General features: G+C 54.2%; 4 protein-coding genes across 7 annotated transcripts; 3 read left to right on the forward strand and 1 right to left on the reverse strand.

The window, feature by feature from the left end:
• The first annotated feature begins 474 nt into the window (after nucleotides 1-474).
• LOC121592714 (splicing factor 3B subunit 1-like) lies at nucleotides 475-5,749 on the forward strand. The gene is given in 8 exon segments (XM_041914436.1): nucleotides 475-655; nucleotides 851-1,125; nucleotides 1,197-1,320; nucleotides 1,593-1,672; nucleotides 1,751-1,933; nucleotides 2,006-2,744; nucleotides 2,747-4,912; nucleotides 4,915-5,749. Coding segments are annotated over 8 exon segments (3,957 nt in total). The 5' UTR covers nucleotides 475-627; the 3' UTR covers nucleotides 5,277-5,749.
• Nucleotides 5,750-6,527: 778 nt separating this feature from the next.
• On the reverse strand, nucleotides 6,528-12,751 carry LOC121591331 (amidophosphoribosyltransferase-like). Of its 4 annotated transcripts, none has more exons than XM_041911711.1 (5): nucleotides 12,685-12,751; nucleotides 9,941-10,049; nucleotides 7,734-8,518; nucleotides 7,302-7,657; nucleotides 6,528-7,220 (listed from the first exon to the last, which is right to left on the reverse strand). In XM_041911711.1, exons 1-5 carry the CDS (start codon nucleotides 12,734-12,736, stop codon nucleotides 6,726-6,728), a joined length of 1,797 nt encoding a protein of 598 aa, XP_041767645.1. In that variant the 5' UTR covers nucleotides 12,737-12,751; the 3' UTR covers nucleotides 6,528-6,725. The 4 variants fall into 4 exon arrangements, with proteins under 4 accessions (XP_041767645.1, XP_041767652.1, XP_041767669.1 ...); XM_041911718.1 differs by lacking the exon at nucleotides 12,685-12,751 and adding an exon at nucleotides 10,513-10,552; XM_041911735.1 differs by lacking the exons at nucleotides 9,941-10,049; nucleotides 12,685-12,751 and adding an exon at nucleotides 9,459-9,872.
• A 988-nt stretch (nucleotides 12,752-13,739) lies between these two features.
• On the forward strand, nucleotides 13,740-17,969 carry LOC121591361 (multifunctional protein ADE2). Its single transcript, XM_041911756.1, has 3 exons — nucleotides 13,740-13,905; nucleotides 14,054-14,515; nucleotides 14,585-17,969. Exons 1-3 carry the CDS (start codon nucleotides 13,887-13,889, stop codon nucleotides 15,385-15,387), a joined length of 1,284 nt encoding a protein of 427 aa, XP_041767690.1. The 5' UTR covers nucleotides 13,740-13,886; the 3' UTR covers nucleotides 15,388-17,969.
• Nucleotides 17,970-18,073: 104 nt separating this feature from the next.
• Nucleotides 18,074-19,759, forward strand: LOC121591352 (riboflavin transporter 2). The gene is made up of 2 exons (XM_041911746.1): nucleotides 18,074-19,243; nucleotides 19,324-19,759. Exons 1-2 carry the CDS (start codon nucleotides 18,107-18,109, stop codon nucleotides 19,516-19,518), a joined length of 1,332 nt encoding a protein of 443 aa, XP_041767680.1. The 5' UTR covers nucleotides 18,074-18,106; the 3' UTR covers nucleotides 19,519-19,759.
• Nucleotides 19,760-19,763: the final 4 nt, after the last annotated feature.

The raw sequence follows: 19,763 nt of genomic DNA on the forward strand, positions 1-19,763 counted from the left end.
CTTTTGCATTGTTTTTTTTTTCAAACCTAACAGCAAAACAGAGGGAAGGAGAAAGCTTTCATAATGGATAAAGCTCCACTGTGTGACTATCGCACCAACAGATAGCGCCACCAGCTTTTTTGATATTTTGTAATGCATCAGTCGTTTGCCATCTACTAAACTGATTTTTTTTTTAAATCTGTTATTGTGTTGTCATGTGTTCCAATTGGACTCTGCTCTATGTGGCTTGAGTTCATGTTGTTTCATCATATGAAAACCCCTGTAACAATACCCTGCAGCTATCAAATGAAGGTAACAAACCATAAACGATGTTTAAATCACTTTTACGGTGAAACAGCACGAGAGCGACGTTCTCAGACGCTCTCGCTCAATGGTGCTGTGATTTTAACACATTTTATAGCACCGAAGCCATGTAGACCGAAGCTACCACAGCGCCCCGTCGGCTTCCCATAAAACATGTGTCACTGTTGCTGTCATGCAAGCGGGCAATGGTGCAGCCTGCTGGTACCGGAGTCGGAAGCAAAACGTCAATACAAGCTTCTGCATTTGCGAATAGAATAATAATTGTAGAATAAGACCAAACAGTGGAAAGTACACCTTTCTGTAAGTTAATTAATTTCTAAAGTGATGGAAAACATAGCACGTACTCACGAGGGTAAGTAGAGCAATCAGCAGAAGGCCAGTTTGGTGCGGCACACCGCCAGCACGGTTCACATTGTAGGGTGATTTCGCCACCAGCCCCGAGACGCATATGTTTGGCGAGTCGGTGCGCCAGCAGTGTGAAAATCTCACCATGGCCCCGCAGTGGCACAGTCGATACGGTAAGCTCATCGTCTTTGTTTCGTTGCAGACATCGAGTCTCACATCCGGGACTTGCAGGCCAAGAAGAAGGAGCTGAACGCCGAAGCGGCAAAGGATAAGGGGGTAGGTTTGGCCGACAGAGGGTACTTCGACATTGATCTTTACGATGGCGGTGATACCAACAGCAAATACGAGGGATACGTCACATCGATCGCGCCAAACGACGACATCGACGATGAGGAGGACGAGGGCTTGCCCATCGGGCGGAACAACCGACCCATGGGTTACACGGCACCGGCGGCACTGCTCAACGAGATGGGCCAGGTAAGCATGGTCGTCCGATGGTTCGTGTGCCAGCGCTTCTTTGTTGCTAATGTACTTTGTTTCGTTCCCAGGGCGAGGACTACGATCCGTTTGCCGAGCGACGTAAACCGACGGTGGCGGAGAAGGAGGATGAATACAGACAAAAGCGAAGACGGCTGGTCATTTCACCGGAGCGTGTCGATCCGTTTGCAGATGGTACGTATGTGGGTCGTAGGATAGAAGAAGCAAGTAGATGTAGGTAGAAGGCCTGGGAACGAGGCAGGGGAAACAATCTGGTTCACAGACTGAACGTTTTCCTTTTCCTAGAGATGGTTTGTTTGAAAGGGTTTTAGAAACGGTTGAAAGACTGCTGTCATGCGGTGTTAGAAGCATTTGACTAATGCCGAAAGTCGTACGTACGTTTCGATTACGAAAACCAACTGAAAGTAAATCACTACAGCTTGTTTTGTTGGCAACATTTCTTGCAGGAGGCAAAACGCCGGATGTGGGCTCGCGATCGTACACGGAGATTATGCGCGAACAGATGCTGAAGGGCGAGGAAGCAGAGGTAAGTTGCTCGTCGAAGCCGAGTTTCCCTGCGAAAGCAAGGTGGATTTACATTTGTCCCCCGTCTTTCGTCCGACAGCTTCGTAAGAAAATCCAGGAAAAGGCGAAGGATGGCTCGCTGAAAATCAATTCGACCGCGCAGGCCGCGAAACCGGCACCGGTCGAGGCGAAGAAGCGTGGCCGCTGGGATCAAGCAGTCGACGAGCAGTTTGTAGCGCCGAAGAAGCTCGCCGTGCCAGCGACCCCATCGTGGGATGCCGAGGTAAGTAGTGCAGCCGCAGAACGCGGTACCATTTGCACGCACCGCTCCGTGACACGTTCGTTTCTTCCGCAGAAAACACCAGCCGACCACCGGTGGGACGAAACGCCCGGACACAAGGGCAGCGAGACGCCCGGCGCCACACCGAACGTGCGCATCTGGGACGCAACACCGGCCCACGTGTCCGGTGCGGCGACCACGCCCGGGCGGGAAACGCCCGCCGAAAAGTCGACCAGGCGGAATCGCTGGGACGAGACGCCGAAAACCGAGCGCGAAACGCCGGGCCACTCGTGGGCCGAAACTCCGCGGGCCGATCGCGTGTCGGGCGACGGCGTACTGCTCGAGGGCACGACGCCCGCCTCCAAGCGACGGTCGCGCTGGGATGAAACCCCCTCGAATGCCACCCCGTCGGCAATGACGCCGTCGATTGCGATGACGCCGACCCCGCACGGCACGACGACGCCGGGTCACGCGACCCCGCTGCTCACGCCCGGCGGCACGACGCCCATCGGGCACAAGGCGATGGCGATGGCTACGCCGACGCCGGGCCATCTCGCGTCCATGACGCCCGAGCAGCTGCAAGCGTACCGGTGGGAGAAGGAGATCGACGAGCGCAACCGGCCGTTCACCGACGAGGAGCTGGACGTGATGTTCCCGCCCGGGTACAAGATTCTGCCCCCGCCGGCCGGCTACATCCCGATCCGGACGCCGGCCCGCAAGCTGACCGCTACGCCGACGCCGATCGCCGGCACACCGGCCGCCTTCTTCATCCAGACCGAGGACAAGTCGGCCAAGTTCGTGGACAACCAGCCCAAGGGAACCTGCCGTTCATGAAGCCGGAGGACGCGCAGTACTTCGACAAGCTGCTGGTGGAGGTGGACGAGGACGCCCTCAGCCCGGAGGAGCAGAAGGAGCGCAAGATCATGAAGCTGCTGCTGAAGATCAAGAACGGCACGCCGCCGATGCGCAAGGCGGCCCTGCGCCAGATCACCGACAAGTCGCGCGAGTTCGGCGCGGGCCCGCTGTTCAACCAGATCCTGCCGCTGCTGATGAGCCCCACGCTCGAGGACCAGGAGCGCCATCTGCTGGTGAAGGTGATCGACCGCATCCTGTACAAGCTGGACGATCTGGTGCGCCCGTACGTGCACAAGATACTGGTCGTGATCGAGCCGCTGCTGATCGACGAGGACTACTATGCGCGCGTGGAGGGCCGCGAGATCATCTCGAACCTGGCGAAGGCGGCCGGGCTGGCCACGATGATCTCGACGATGCGCCCGGACATTGACAACATCGACGAGTACGTGCGCAACACGACCGCGCGTGCGTTCGCCGTCGTCGCGTCCGCGCTGGGCATCCCGTCGCTGCTGCCCTTCCTGAAGGCGGTGTGCAAGAGCAAGAAGTCGTGGCAGGCGCGCCACACCGGCATCAAGATCGTGCAGCAGATCGCGATCCTGATGGGCTGCGCCATCCTGCCCCACCTCAAGTCGCTGGTCGAGATCATCGAGCACGGGCTGGTGGACGAGCAGCAGAAGGTGCGCACGATCACGGCCCTGGCGCTGGCGGCGCTGGCCGAGGCGGCCACGCCGTACGGCATCGAGTCGTTCGACTCGGTGCTGAAGCCGCTGTGGAAGGGCATCCGGACGCACCGCGGCAAGGGGCTGGCCGCGTTCCTGAAGGCCATCGGCTACCTGATCCCGCTGATGGACGCCGAGTACGCGAACTACTACACGCGCGAGGTGATGCTGATCCTGATCCGCGAGTTCCAGTCGCCGGACGAGGAGATGAAGAAGATCGTGCTGAAGGTGGTGAAGCAGTGCTGCGCGACGGACGGCGTGGAGGCGCAGTACATCAAGGAGGAGATCCTGCCGCACTTCTTCAAGCACTTCTGGAACCACCGGATGGCGCTCGACCGGCGCAACTACCGGCAGCTGGTCGACACGACGGTCGAGATCGCGAACAAGGTCGGCGCGTCCGAGATCGTGAACCGCGTGGTCGACGACCTCAAGGACGAGAACGAGCAGTACCGCAAGATGGTGATGGAGACGATCGAGAAGATCATGGCGAACCTGGGCGCGGCCGACATCGACTCGCGCCTGGAGGAGCAGCTGATCGACGGCATACTGTACGCGTTCCAGGAGCAGACGACCGAGGACGTGGTGATGCTGAACGGGTTCGGCACGATCGTGAACCAGCTGAGCAAGCGCGTCAAGCCGTACCTGCCGCAGATCTGCGGCACCATCCTGTGGCGCCTGAACAACAAGTCGGCCAAGGTGCGGCAGCAGGCGGCCGACCTGATCTCGCGCATCGCCGTCGTGATGAAGACGTGCCAGGAGGAGAAGCTGATGGGCCATCTCGGCGTGGTGCTGTACGAGTACCTCGGCGAGGAGTACCCGGAGGTGCTCGGCTCGATACTGGGCGCGCTGAAGGCGATCGTGAACGTGATCGGCATGACGAAGATGACGCCCCCGATCAAGGATCTGCTGCCGAGGCTGACGCCCATCCTGAAGAACCGGCACGAGAAGGTGCAGGAGAACTGCATCGATCTGGTCGGGCGCATCGCGGACCGCGGCCCCGAGTACGTGTCCGCGCGCGAGTGGATGCGCATCTGCTTCGAGCTGCTCGAGCTGCTGAAGGCCCACAAGAAGGCGATCCGGCGCGCGACGGTCAACACGTTCGGGTACATCGCGAAGGCGATCGGGCCGCACGACGTGCTGGCGACGCTGCTCAACAACCTGAAGGTGCAGGAGCGCCAGAACCGCGTCTGCACCACGGTCGCCATCGCGATCGTGGCGGAAACGTGCCGCCCGTTCACCGTGCTGCCCGCGCTCATGAACGAGTACCGCGTGCCGGAGCTGAACGTGCAGAACGGCGTGCTCAAGTCGCTCTCCTTCCTGTTCGAGTACATCGGCGAGATGGGCAAGGACTACATCTACGCCGTCTGCCCGCTGCTGGAGGACGCGCTGATGGATCGCGACCTCGTCCACCGCAGACGGCCTGCGCCGCGATCAAGCACATGGCGCTCGGCGTGTACGGGTTCGGGTGCGAGGACGCGCTCATCCATCTGCTGAACTACGTCTGGCCGAACATCTTCGAGACGTCGCCCCACCTGGTGCAGGCGTTCATGGACGCGGTCGAGGGGCTGCGGGTGGCGCTCGGCCCGATCAAGATACTGCAGTACACGCTGCAGGGCCTGTTCCATCCCGCCCGCAAGGTGCGCGACGTCTACTGGAAGATCTACAACTCGCTGTACATCGGCGCCCAGGACGCGCTGATCGTCGGCTACCCGCGCATCACCAACGATCCCAAGAACCAGTACATTCGGTACGAGCTGGAGTACAACCTCTAAGCTGCTTGTCTTTCGTGTGGCTCGGTGAAACTAGTGTTCGCACTCCGCAGTCGTGCGAATATGTACATAACTCATGGATAACTGAATAATTGTAGCGTGTTAGTTGTAAGGGAAGCGGCCAGGCTATCTATCTAGGCTATCTGCAGCACCGACGGACGCATCGAACGATTTGCTCCCATTGGCGTGGTCAGTCCGGATGGCAGGCGTCGTGTTACAGCGTTGGTAAACTGCATCATTATATTTGATAACCATCTTACAGAAAGGAACAGCAAACTTGAGGTTCATGAAAGCCAAGGATAGACGATATTTTGCAAGAAGTAGAACAGGCGTTTTGATGTTTTCTGTATCGCATCTATGATAAGTCTAGCACCTATAATATATTTGTACACAATCGTTTAATTAGGAAGTGAATCTTTGAGTGTTTTCGATGAAAGTGCATTTTCCGAAATATAATGAATTTCATTAATGTTAAATGAAGAAAATGATTCGAATCCTATCGGCTCCGGAATCGAAATCGACTTGGGAATTGCAATTTGCCCCGGAAACGAAATCAGAATTGACTCCATAGTTGGAATTAGCTGCGGAATAAGAATCAGTTCTTTAATTGAAGTCAGAAGCGAAATAAATCCGGGAACCTCCATGAGAATGGATCGTTTACAAGAAAATTTGGATTCTTTGCGGCTATCAATACGGACCCAAACGCTTATTCTTATAGAGATGCCGATTCGGGCCCCGATTCCGAAACCGATTCTGATTCCGAAGCCGATTCCGGAACCGAATTCGGTAATAATTCGGGAGTCAATTCCTATTCCGGAATCGATTCCAACGAACACTTCATTTTTCCCATCACCAATCGTAACGTTAGCTCATCATGGACACAAACCAGTAATTTTGTTTCTTGCTAGGTGTCGCTACTGTGCGAGGCAAAGATGATGAATTTAAAATTTGAATTCCCCGTTACACTGCAATAATAATCACCTACCGTTCTTTTGCGTGTAAACAGTACTTGTCTGTTCCATGTATGTCAAAGAGAGTTAGAAAAGAAGTTTCTATGAAGTACCTTTTTGCGCAACATGTTTCATGTTTTTGTATACAATTTGTAGCAAAAAAAAAGCGTACCATAAACACTCCAGCGAGCCCCGAAGCGATAGAGCCGATCGACCCGGCCCATGTTTAGTCGTGATGCGTTCGCCTTACTTTGTACTGTGTATAAACCAAACACCCAAAGGGACGCAAGATTGCTCGTGTTGATAAAGTCCAGCCAAACCGCGCTCGCTCGCGTATTTATTTTTCTCATCGCAAAATCGTACGATTACATTACGTCACTATGTGCTTACATTGTAAGTGCAAAATAGAAACAGAAGCAAAAAAAAAACACATACACACACATAAACTGCTTACAAAAAAAAAAAGAATAGAAAAGAAAAGGAAAAGCATCTACCACTACCACTACCACTCTAGCTCGTCGGGCAGCCCGCCCGGGTAGTCGCCGGTGAGGCAGGCGGTACAGTGGCCGACCTGCTCCGGCTTCTTCACCGCCATGTTCAGCTGGACCGCCTTCTTCAGCCCGTCCACGCTGAGGTACGCTAAGCTGTCCGCACCGACGTACTTGGCCAGCTCCTCCGCGTTCAGCTTGTTCGCGATCAGCTCCTCGCGCGTCGGAATGTTGATGCCCATGTAGCACGGGTAGAGCAGGGGCGGGCTGGCTATCCGGATGTGCACCTCCAGGGCGCCGGCATCCCGCAGCAGCTTGATGATCGGGCCGATCGTGTTGCCGCGCACGATCGAGTCGTCGATCAGGACGAGCCGCTTGCCCGCCACGTTCTCCGACAGCGCGCCGAACTTTTTCGCCACCCCGAGCTGGCGGAGCCGCGTCGACGGCTGGATGAAGGTGCGCCCGACGTACCGGTTCTTGCACAGCACCTCGGCAAAGTTGAGATTAGCCTGGAAGTGGGGGGGGGGGGAGAAACCGTTAGCAGCCGTCACTGTGTTGCCCTCCGTCCCGCCGTCCTAAAGCTCATATACCTCGCGAGCAAACCCGTGCGCCGCGGCCGTACCCGACTCGGGTACCGAGCTGACGATGTCCGCATCGACGCCGGCCTCGCGGGCCAGCTGGCGGCCGCACTGCAGCCGCACCGAGTACACCATCTGCCCCTCGAAGATCGAGTCGGAACGGGCAAAGTAGACGTACTCGAAGATGCAGAACGCGTGCCGCCGGTTCTCCGGACAGTCGATGATGTCGATCGTCTTGATGCCGTCGCGCGTCAGCTCCACTATCTCGCCCGGCTGCACCTCCCGCACGTACCGGGCGCCGATCGACAGGAAGCCGCAGCTTTCGCTCGATATGACCCAACCCTCGGCGGGCAGCTTGTCGACCTTCTCTGTGAAGCGATAAGCGAATTAAGGGTCGTTTTTTTTTTGTTTTGTTTGCTGGATGCTCGGTGTTGCTGCACTTACCATTACGATAGGCGCCGATCGTGAGCGGCACGATCTTGCCAATGCAGAGCGGCCGATTGCCGTACGGATCGCGCACGCCGTAAATCTTGTCCTTGAGCATGATCACCAGCGAGTAGGAGAGGGGCGCGAGCTGCATCAGGTGCTTGATGCGCGCCGGCCAGTCCGGCCCGTCCACCTCGCCCTCGGGCGGGTTCAGGCAGAGCGCCTGCGTGATCAGCTCCGAGTCGCTGTGCGTGGACAGGCCGACGCCCCGCTCCAGCACGTCCTTGCGCAGGCTCTCGCAGTTGACCAGCTCGCCGTTGTGCGCCACCGCCAGCGCACCGTGCGCCGTGTGCACCACGAACGGCTGACAGTTGACCTCCTCCGACGCGGCCGAGGTCGAGTAGCGCGTGTGCCCGATGCCGAGGTTGCCCTTCAGCTTCTTCATCGAGTCGTCGGTGAAGATGTTGTTGATCATGCCCATGCCCTTGTGCACGTTGAAGTTCTTCGCGCAGTGGCCCTCGCTCGTCACGATGCCGGCCGACTCCTGGCCGCGGTGCTGCAGCGCCACCAGCCCGAGACAGATGACCTGCGCCACGTCAATCTGCGTCGGCCATTCGCCCGTCGCAATCGCGCCGAACACGCCGCACTCGTGCGTCAGTCCGCTCGCCACCGCGCCCCGGCCCGCCCGCTTCTTCCCGAGCGGCAGCGACAGGGCGAGCTGGTCCAGGGCGGCGGTCGTCGGCTCGAGCCCCTCCTCCGCCTGCTGGGACTGTGCACGCGTCTCGTCCTTACTGTCCATTGCGCTGCAGCACGGAAGGAAAGAAGAAGGAAAACTGGTTAAAATGTGCATTTTAAGCCAACACACATACACACACACACATACGGATGCGTTTTTTGTTTGCTTTTCACTGCGCTTGTAATGTAACTGATTGAACCTTTTTTGTGTTACTTTTTTTGAGTGGATACAGGGAATACAGAGCAATCACGTCCACCACCGAGCAGCGCGTCGAACGCATAGACCGCCGGTCTTTACCCCTTTGCCTTTGCCGGCGCCGACCTGCTTTGTTATTGCTGGGCAGGTTGCCCCCGTTCGGATGACCTACTCGAGTGTGTATGTGTGTGCTCGATCTCCGAGCGGCAAGGATCGAGCACTATCACCAGGCCGCAGACACGTTTTTCGCGCGAGCGGCTTGCGGCAGTGTTATCAGCGCGGTGTTAGCAACGGCTGCGTCGCTCGTAAGCGGTCGCGTAGCATGACGTTCGGCCGGGAACTGTAAACACGGCTCAACAACCCCCCAACAGCGCCTCTGAGGGCAGTTGTTTTGATGCTGATGAATGATGCGAGCCTGTTGCTAGTGTGGAAGGGAAAAACCCCTTAGTGTGGGGAAGGGAAAAAGAGGGAGGGGGGGAGCTAGGTAGGGCTTCTTGGGGAGCCCTTTTTTTGCGCAAGCAAAAATATTCCATTCGCATCATCGCGCAGTTGTGATTAGAATCCGGATCTAGATTAGTTGACAGATGATCTGCTTTGGTTTTTGTTCTTTTTTTTTTGCCGAGCGATTCGACTGCTTTCTGCTGGAAGAAGTTCAGCAGTTTGTGGGTTCAGAGTTTCAGTCTCATTCCTATGCTGATCAGATCCTCGGACACGTTGGAAATCGGAACACTGACGTTCTGCAGTCGGTCAAGGTCCGGCTTCACCACACCGAAGGGGCAATAGGTTAAGCAATCTTTGACTGATTTGTTTACCCACTGCAGAGCTTGCTCAATGAGGGATCGTTACGAGTTGAGGACGGCACTGCACCACACTTCAAAACAATTATTTAGGCCACCTCAGGCCCTTTAGGACGCGCTGCATCACCAATTGCCTTTAAAAATTCACTTTCCGTACGCCGTCGTGGTTACCGCAACGTTGGCTCACTTGTCTCTAACTGTAACACTCCCCGAGCCCTTCCACCCGGGTGTGCCAATTAGCGCCAACAAACTAAAAACGAAGCACCCCGACCAAGCTAACCTTACTTTAGGCTCACTAAGCTAAGCCGGGCCCCGAGAGCGGCACGCAGATTTGGCCCACGTGCGTCCAGGTGCTACCCAGGTAGCAATGCCGAAACAACACACACACACACTCAAATCCTGATCTCCACTCATCTCCAAGGCCGATCATCATCTCCTAGCTGGCACCCATTCGCCACCAACAAACAAACAAACCAAAACCCAACACCTGCGCTCACCTGTGTTGTTGTGCTGTGTACGGCAGGATTACCGGAGCTGAGGACGCCGCCGGTGCTTGCGCTGGTTCGTTTGATTGCAGAGAAGCTCCTGTGTCCTGTGATGCTGCTGCTGCGGGTGTGTATTTGGCCACAGCGAGACGGTGCGCCCGCGCGCAAGAGACAGAGAGAGAGAGGCAGAGAGTGAGAAAGAAGCGATCACTTTCGCTAAGCGCGCACGTTGCCAACGGTGTAATGATGCCGAATGGGACCGAAATGATGGAGTATGCCGCCACGCACGGAAGATCGGTCCGCGCAAGCCTCCCCCTTTTCCGCTGAACCTGTGACCCACTTGAGAGAAGGGCCCCAAGATTCGGGATATATGTGTATGTGTATGTGTGTGTCTGTGTACGTATACACGTAAAAACAGTAGATTGAGGGGGGGGGAGAGAGTGTCGAGGCTTCCCGAGTTTAGTGAGGGCCCTCGCTCGTTGAGGATGCTGTAGCTACGCTCCGTGGCGTCTGATCGCTGCTATGATCAACCGTGAATAGTAACTGATTTATGAGCGTTCCCATATTTCATATTTAATACTTACGGAGCACACTGCCAGGGGAGAAGGGGTGGAAGGGGCGGGGGGGGGGCAGGGTGGGAGGGAAAGAGAGGGAGCTTGGGGCGCGCACGCTTGCAGCCGGACCGTCGGGCGGTTTCTGTGCTTAGGATGGTGATAGATGTCGCTCTCGGGCGCGCTCGCGCAGCTTCGTCTCTGTGTCTGCGTGTGCGTTGCCCCTTGCGCTCTGAGATCTCTCCAGGCAAGGTTTGTCGGTGTGCAGCACGCTCCACGCTCTGTCCGTACGTGGGGGGGCAGGGGAGCTGTACACCTCTGCACAGCTCGCCTTCCTTCACGCGCGTACCCTTAATAAGGGTACGGGCAACATTCGCACCAACACTCGCAAAAGCACGTGTGCGATTTGCTACGCAGCATCTTATCGGGCTGCGTGCCACACTTGAGCGGTGATGATGGTGGTAGTGATGCCCCACGAGACCCAGGGGACAGAACGCCGAATTTGCTCCGCACCTTTGGTCGGGCATCATGCTGAGCGGTGCGCTGCGCCCGAAAGTGGGTGCTTTTTCCGTCCGTCCTGCGGCCAGCACAATCAAGCTCCAGCCGGACAAACGCTAGCTAATGTACGCACAAAGTTGAACGGTTGAAATACACGTCAGGGCGACCTCAATCCGGAGCTGATTAGATGAGCTCGCACGAAACAAAATCTCGAACGGAGCGCGGAGAATTTGATTGACAAATTGGAGATGGAAGTACGCGTTAGGGTAATGAGGTCGTTTGGGTAGAGCTGCATCTATGAAGAACTGCTACCACACAGAACTCTCCCGATACCGTAGCTGTCACTTCACAACTTCGATCTCTTACTAAGGCTTTTAACAAAAAAAGGTCGTGCAAAATTTAAGGTCCTCATAATTTAAAATTTTTGATCTGATTTGTTATCAAACACTAGCATTATTGCTTCTTGTGTTCAGTAAATTTTGCCCGACTTTCACGTCAGTGCCACGGCACGAGTAAACACCATCCTAATAGGTTGCCTGTTGGCATAACAAAAAAAGGCATTTAAAAAATCCGCTCGCAAGTAAATATTTTTCCAAAATGACGACTCCATACCCCCCCCCCCCCCTTCCGGCGCGTTCCTCGTGCGCTCAGTTTCCTGCATCGATTACAGTAATGAAAATATTATTTTCACTTTCACAGTGCGTTATCAGCGCTACACTGCCGGCTCGAACCGATCGGCATAACAATGCTGTTTGTTACCGATCAGCAATCACTGAACGGTCGTTACATTTCAAGGCTAGCGCTGCCTTGAAGTGCGTAAGTAGGCTGTGATGGCTGTATGGCAGGATTGTACAGCGCACAAGAGAAGAGACAAAAAAAAACATCAGTCAACAATCAAAGAGTCCAGCTCAACTGTAAATATTGTGGCGCAGAATAATCACTGGAAGCACTGGTTTGCTAGTATACTACACAGGGTAAAACAGCACAAGGAGGTAGTGCTGTTTGGTTAACTTAAAAAAAAAAACAATAAACAAAGCGAGACGTAAACGGAGAATCTTGATGATTCACTCAACGATATAATAATTGAGGTTCCAGCCTTGAGAGGTGAACTGAATGGGGATCTGTTTTAACTATGGCGAGGCATGTAAAGTTCTACAGTATAAATGAACAGATATCCTAACAGACGCACTAAGTCAGTTCTAAAACAGTATCCAGTTGCATTGTCTGTTCTAGTCCTGTTCCCTACCTGAATTTATGAGTTTGAAGTACAATGTACGATTATTCTCTCTAGTGGCAGTAGAACTTACAACGAATACATTATACACAAGTGACAAAGGATTATAGGCAGAAGTGATTATAGTATCTCTAAAGTCCCAAGAAACAACAACTATATGGGTATAATAAGACATCTACTACTCGAGAATCCAGCAGTTTGTAAAGAATCCAGCTCCAGTATTTATATTTGAATGGTGGACCTTGGCCATGGTAGATGTTCCGGAAATATCTCCACAGGACCTCCATTGAAACAAATGATTGAAACAAAACTGAGAAACACTCGATGAATCATGGGAAGAATCGTAACAAAAAATTAGGAAGCATCCAAATATCCTTGGAAAACGAGCAAATAATCAAGGAAAATCGGGGAATGCCCGCCATGGAATCAAATCTCAAAAGGATGAACTCCCTCCTGAAGGATTGTCCTACTACCTATCGGATTTAAATAATGTTCTCTCCAATAATTCTGAATGACGTTGAACATGGTTTCGGTTGTAGAAACTGTAGCACTAGTCCGTGATTACAAGCTATCGCCAGCTAGCTTTTGATTAACTAATGAGATCACAAGTAGTTGAGACATTAAAAAAGCTGTGATTGTTGCCTTTTAAAAAATCTAGATCATTCCATCCCATCCCACCGTCTCCCAATCTATCGCCAAACTAATGCCCAAACACTCCACCATCAACAACAGCATCAAAAGAAACCAATCCCTCGGGTCGCGTGCACTGCACATGTGCTCCGGGTGAGGGGGTTTCGGGAGCTGCGACAGCGTGTCCGGGCAGGGGGTGTCCCAGCAGCGAGGAAGAGATTAGCTACACTTTCGTCAATCAAGAATTTCGTTCCGGGCTCTCAAGTGCCCCTCAGCCATGTCGCACCTTCGAGATCGCCCTCTGGGCGACAACGTTAGTAACATCGCAAGAATTTAATGTGCCGTTCGTTTACGTGCGATGATGGTGCGATGATACCCCATGCACCAAGCAACGGGTGCTGTTTTCCCAACCACCCCGGAGCTATGCTCATCCCGGCAGGCACCCCAGAAGATGACCCCAGAATCAAATTGTTTTGATACGATCGGCGTAGGCAACCAAGGGATGCCTGGAGCTGTTTTGGTGGCGATGGCGCAGCGACGACGTTGCCCAGTTGCCAGGAAGCAGCATCCAGCCAGCTAGTATGGGCACAACAATAGCAGGGGCGCGCGCTCTCGCTGTGTGTGTTGACAGTGCCCGCGTGCTAATAAACTATCGCACCAACACGCCCCTGGGAGCCCTCGCGCGTCGGTTGCCCACCAATACACAGGCAGGCGCGCATTAACAGGCAGAAGATGCGCGTGATTACCACCACTACCACGGAGCTCTCTAACGCCGTAAGGGTTGATAACAGGAACATGGAGCTCTCACGCAGCAGCTTCATTGCGCGTCAGTGTGTGTGTGTGTGTGTGCCGTGCCGGTTTTCGGCCGGCATTGGGCCCGGGCGGCGGTATTTAGTGTGGTGAATCGTCGTTCGCTCCCTGTATTTGGTGTCTGATCGTGCCCGAGACAAGTTCACTCCAGCAAACGTCAAGGCCAGCGCGGAAGAATCTCTAACACGCTCTCTTTCTCTCTCTCGCATATACACACACACAGTTGCTGTAAAACATGGCCACCGTTACGGAAGGTAAGTTAGAACTTGTTTTTTTTTCTTTGTTTGCTTTGTCCCTCGTCTAATTCATTTAGATTGGTTTGTGCTAATTCTTTCTGTCGCTTCTTTGTCGTCGCATCAATCACACGCAATCACACGAAATGTGCACCCACCAACCACACAGTTGGAGGCATCAAGACCGGCAAGCTGCTGATCGAGGGCAAGACGAAGCAGGTGTACGATGTGCCGAGCATGCCGGGTCACTCGATCCTGCTGAACAAGGATCGCATCACCGCCCACAACGGTGTGCGGGCGCACGATCTCGAGGGCAAGGCGAAGATCTCCAATCAAACGAACGCGAAAGTGTTCACGCTGCTGAACCGGGCCGGTCTCAAGACCGCGTTCGTGCGCATGATCTCCGACAACGCGTTCCTCGCGCGCAAGTGCGACATGGTGCCGATCGAGTGGGTGACGCGCCGGGTCGCGACCGGTTCGTACCTGAAGCGCAACCCGGGCGTGAAGGAGGGCTACCGCTTCGCGCCGGCCAAGGTCGAGACGTTCTTCAAGGACGACGCGAACGACGATCCGCAGTGGAGCGAGGAGCAGATTGTGTGCGCCGGCTTCAAGGTGAACGGTGTGACGATCGGTAAGTGGTCTGAGGGGGGGAACACATGTGCAAATCAAGGCACTAACGCATTGCTACTCCTTTGCGCAGGCCAGGACGAGGTGGACATTATGCGCCAGACGACAGCGCTCGTGTTCGAGGTGCTGGAGCGGGCCTGGGCCACCCGCAACTGTGCGCTGATCGACATGAAGATTGAGTTCGGCGTCGACGCGGACGGGCAGCTGCTGGTGGCGGACGTGATTGATTCCGACTCGTGGCGCCTCTGGCCGGCGGGCGACAAGCGCATGATGGTGGACAAGCAGGTGTACCGCAATCTGGCGAACGTGACGGCCGCCGATCTCGACGTGGTCAAGCGCAACTTTACCTGGGTCAGCGACGAGCTGGACAAGATGGATGCACCGGCCAGCCACCTGGTGGTCATACTGATGGGGTCCGCCTCGGACAAGGAGCACTGCGAGAAGATCGCCAAGCACTGTGCCGCGCTCGGGCTGAACGCGGAGCTGCGCGTGACGTCCGCGCACAAGGGCACGCAGACGACGCTGCACATGGTGAGCGAGTACGAGAGCGTGCTGAGCGAGCTGGTGTTCATCACGGTGGCGGGCCGGTCGAACGGGCTCGGCCCGGTACTGTCCGGCAACACCAACTATCCCGTCATCAACTGCCCGCCGGTCAAGCCGGAAAATGTCGAGCAGGACGTGTGGTCGAGCCTGAACCTGCCGTCCGGGCTGGGCTGTGCGACCGTCCTGTACCCGGAGGCGGCCGCCCTCCACGCCGCCCAGATACTGGGCATGAAGAACTTCCTCATCTGGAGCAAGCTGCGCGTGAAGCAGCTGGACAACTTTGCCAGCCTGATCATGGCGGACAAAAAGATGCGCGGCGTACGCTCCAACTAACGCCACTATTATATTTCGTTATTTGCCCCGCGTTTTACCCACGCAATCCTAGAATAAATATCCTGTAAATGAGTTGTTTGCTTTGTACAAAAAAAAATTGTAATTTTTGGTCCTGTTCCGCCAATCGACGTGGCCGATCGTTGGTGACGTCGGTGTTGATGTTGCTAGAATAATGCGATGCAGCCGAAGTACACAAAAACTGCCGCAAGGATTGAACTATCTAGCTCAGGGACGAGAGAGTGGACCTTCGCGAGATGTTCCAGTTCGTAACCTTTGCTGTCGCATGGGAACAGCCCGAGGGGAGGTGTCAAAAGGCAAATTAAATGCCATTTAGCTTCATCTAAGCCGAGAGCCTTGGAGATTGTGTGTACATTGAGGAGTTAATCAGATGTTACTGTTTAAATAACAGAGCAACTGTTGACAGCTTCCGGATAGGAACATTGCCTTTGTTTGTGTTGTAGATGTGTATTATAGTAATTTGTTAGGTCAGTCATATCAGGCTAGTTTTCTTCAATGAACGAATAGCTTGTATTCTTTTAAACAACTTCAGGCAGTTCCTTGATATCTTTATAGCAGTGAAGATAAATTATGTAGAATAGTTCAGATTTTAGTGTCATTAGATTCTTTTTCGGGCGGGTCTGGTGGGACAGTCGTCAACTCGAACGAATTAACAACATGCCCGTCATGGGCTCAAGCCCCGAATAGACCGTGCCCCCATACGTAGGACTGACAATCTTGCTACGGTAACAAAAAATCACTGAAAGCCAAGCCCACTTCACTAGTAGGTACAGACAGACCTTGACCGGCAGCGGTTGTGTCAAAAAGAAGAAGATTCTTTGCAGTTTCAGCAGTATTTAAGTTATATGTGATTTTACGCATATTTCTTTCTATTTATTTTTCTTTATATTTTATTTTATATTTCGGCTTTATATCATTTATAGGACATTTAAGATCACCTATTGGTTCACTGTAGCCTATATGTATCTAACTAGCAGGTCGTTTTAACATATTTTTTGTGAATATTAATTCTTTCATGAAATTAGTGTTAAACTTTCATGCCTTCAGAAGTTTATTTTAAGTACCAAATAGGCGTTCTACAACATTCTAACAACTTCTGTATAACGCTTGCAGCAGTCCAGTAAAACCCGTTTGACGTCTATTCAAATATTTAGAACAAAAACCAACCGCCTAAAAGCTCTAACTTTTCTGGAAGCTGCGCTCCAGAGATTGAACGAGCTTTAACGAAGAATCAGCGGACCAGTGCATACTTACAGCGCAGCGCAAGAAAGCTTAGCCGTAAATGAGCGTTTCAATATTTGAATGTTTCACTCGGGGATACCAGCAGTAGTGTAGTAACTGGTGTTGTTTGTAGTAAGCCTTTCACAGTTAACAAAACAACACGAAGTTTAACCTAGAGAGGTCTTGCCGTGGTAATGTCTACCAATGGTTTAGCAAAGCCAAGTTCCGTACCCAATCAGGTGTGAAATATTGAGAGTTCTGATTACACTGTCGCGTCACCGAAGGCCATTAAGCGAACTGTACGCTCTACGCGGAGGGCGTTTGCTAATTGTACAGCGTGTCCAAGCGGGCTTGGAGGTCCCCTCCTTGCCACTCGGCCGAGGACAGTCGAGGCTTTAGGGGAAAGCTTTTAATATCCCAACAGCACCACTTGACGATTGTGAGGCATCCGCTAGCGACGCCCATATCTCGATATCTTCATCCGCGTGTTACTGCTCGCTATCGGGATTGTAGCTGGGGCCGTGCATGCAGCAGACGGATGACGGGGGCTCTTTACTATCTCTCGCTTTCTCGGCCCGGCCGCCAGCACCGTGATTGCTCCACCTTCGCCGGCAGTCCAGCGGCGCTCCGAAAGTCCCGTTCCCATGCTACATTGTGGCGTGAATTGACATTGGACCATTGCTGTCCGGCGGTTTATCTGCCACAATATGTATTCCCTTCGCTTGATAAGATATTACGTGTACGGCAGCAATATCAAAACAATACCGCCACACCAGAAGCGAAGATCCGTGGTGCAATACGGTGCTCAGCGCGTCATCACCAGCGTGAATCTCGCTCCAAGAACGCTCTCCCTTTTCGGAAGAGCTCCTGACGCGCGCCTCATCAGCTGCTCGACTGCTGCTGCCCAATGGTTTCAGATGCGACGATCCTTCGGCTCGCGCGAGCGGCCAGAGCTAAGCGCGAATTGGAGGCGCGCAACATATTAGCAGAAAACACATAAAAACTCGGCCTGATCGGGCGGCGTCGCTCGCGCGTCGCGAACTCCCCGGGCGCGGCGATAAGAATCGCATTGATCGAGCAATTAGTCAGTCATCCGTCGGTACTGGTGCGGTGCGGATACACACAGACCGGTGCGAACGGTGCTGCCGAACGGTTGCGTCCTTGGAAGTCGTCTTCAAACACATACAAACAGTGGCCCTCAAAAAACTCCGAAAACCAGTATTTCTTCAAAAAGCCCCTCCTGACGTGGAATTGCTTCGGTTGAGCGCGTCTTGTAGATGGCGTCCAGTTGAAGTGGGAAAGTTTGAATTTCGAATAGACGCTACTACGCCTCAGCCACCCTCGCTTACTTTGCGTGTTTGCGCCATATCAGACCTCCCGTAGACAAAGTGTAGCCCGCCAACAAAGAGTGTGTGTGTGTGTGTTTGTAGGCATCCGCATCTCAGCTGAGTCAACGGCTATCAACGCGTCTGCCCCAACCATGAGAAAGAAGCTGTACCTGCTGTGCGGTCTGAACAGCGAGCGGAAGCTGATCGTGGACCTGCTCGCGATACTGTTCGGCATCGGGTCCTGGCTCGGCATCAACTCGGTGTACGTGCAGCTGCCGCTGCTGGTCGGTAATGCGCCGGAAGGCTGGAACCTGCCCTCGTACCTGGTGGTCATCATCCAGCTCGGCAACATCGGTCCAATCCTGTATACGGCCGCGCTGCGCATCAAGTCCTTCCGAGACTCCTACCTGATCATTGCGTTGCTCGTACTCGGGTCGTGCGCCGCCATGACGACCGCGTTCGTCTACGATCAGACGGTGCACGTGTTTGGTGCGGAACGGTCCGTACCGCTGTTCATTACGGTGTTCGGCCTATCGCTGGTCGGCTGTACCAGCTCGGTCCTGTTCATGCCGTACATGGGCCGGTTTAAAGGCATCTATCTCATCACCTACCTGATTGGAGAAGGGTTCAGCGGGTTCGTGCCGAGCATTGTCGCGCTGATCCAGGGTGTTGGCGGCAATGGGGAGTGTATCGCGGTCAATGGGACCGATCCGAATGAGCCGCCACAGTACACGAGCTACACGCCGCCGCCTCGCTTCGGCACGCGCCCGTACTTCATCGTGTCGTCCGTCATACTGGCCATCAGCATGGTGGCGTTTGTGCTGCTGGACCGGCTGGCCGTCTGTCGGCGCGAGTATGCGGCCGTTTCGATCGGCAATGGGAACAATTACGCGTACGAGCCAAGCACACCGAACGATGAGGAGACACGGTCGGCGGCAGGTGATGCTGCGACCACCACCAAGGGGAAGGCTTCACTGGACCGTACCAACTACCTGCTGATGATGGTGCTGATCAGCGTGATGTGCCTGTTCGGCAACGGGTTCTTCCCGAGCATCCAGTCGTACTCGTGCTTACCGTACGGCAACGTTGCCTACCATCTGACGGTGACGCTCAGCAGCATGGCCAACCCGGCCGCCTGCTTTTTGGCGTTCTTCGTCCAGCGCAACTCGATCCGGTCGATCGTTGCCCTGTCGGCCGTGTTCGTTCCGTTTGCGGCGTACGCACTGACCACCGCTATGACTAGCCCGGATCCGCCACTGATGCACCACGTGCTCGGTGACATCTTGGTGGTAAGTATGGGACGGCAGGGGAGCCTGGAGTTGTTGTGACATCTAGCAGATCCTAACCAATTTCTGCTCTTCGCTCTCAGGTTGCCTGCTGGACGCTGCTGGTCGGTCTGGTGAGCTACATCCGTCTGGCCATCACGACGCTGCTGCGCTGCGAAGGTGGCCAAACGCTCGTCTGGGTCGGTGTCGCGTCCCAGCTCGGGTCCCTCGTCGGCTCGATCCTGTCCTTCACGCTGGTCAACTTTACCGACACCTTCCAGCAGTACTATCCTTGCTGAAAGGGGATGAAGCAGAAATCATTCCGTTCGCTTTGTAGCAGCTAACAATCGATTTTTGGGGGGACCGCATCTGCAAGCAATATTTATAAACACTGCTCTAATTCTTAAGTACTGACTCTGTGGCCGGACGCGCGTCCGGAGCGTCTGAGCCAAAATTGCCTTTAAAAGTAAGCATTGTTTTCTTTCGTGATATTATACTGAACTGAAACAGTCCAGGTACAATAAATGCTTTCGAACTATAGAAA

This window comes from Anopheles merus, chromosome X (assembly GCF_017562075.2).
Source record: "Anopheles merus strain MAF chromosome X, AmerM5.1, whole genome shotgun sequence".
NCBI classification, from domain to species: domain Eukaryota; kingdom Metazoa; phylum Arthropoda; class Insecta; order Diptera; family Culicidae; genus Anopheles; species Anopheles merus.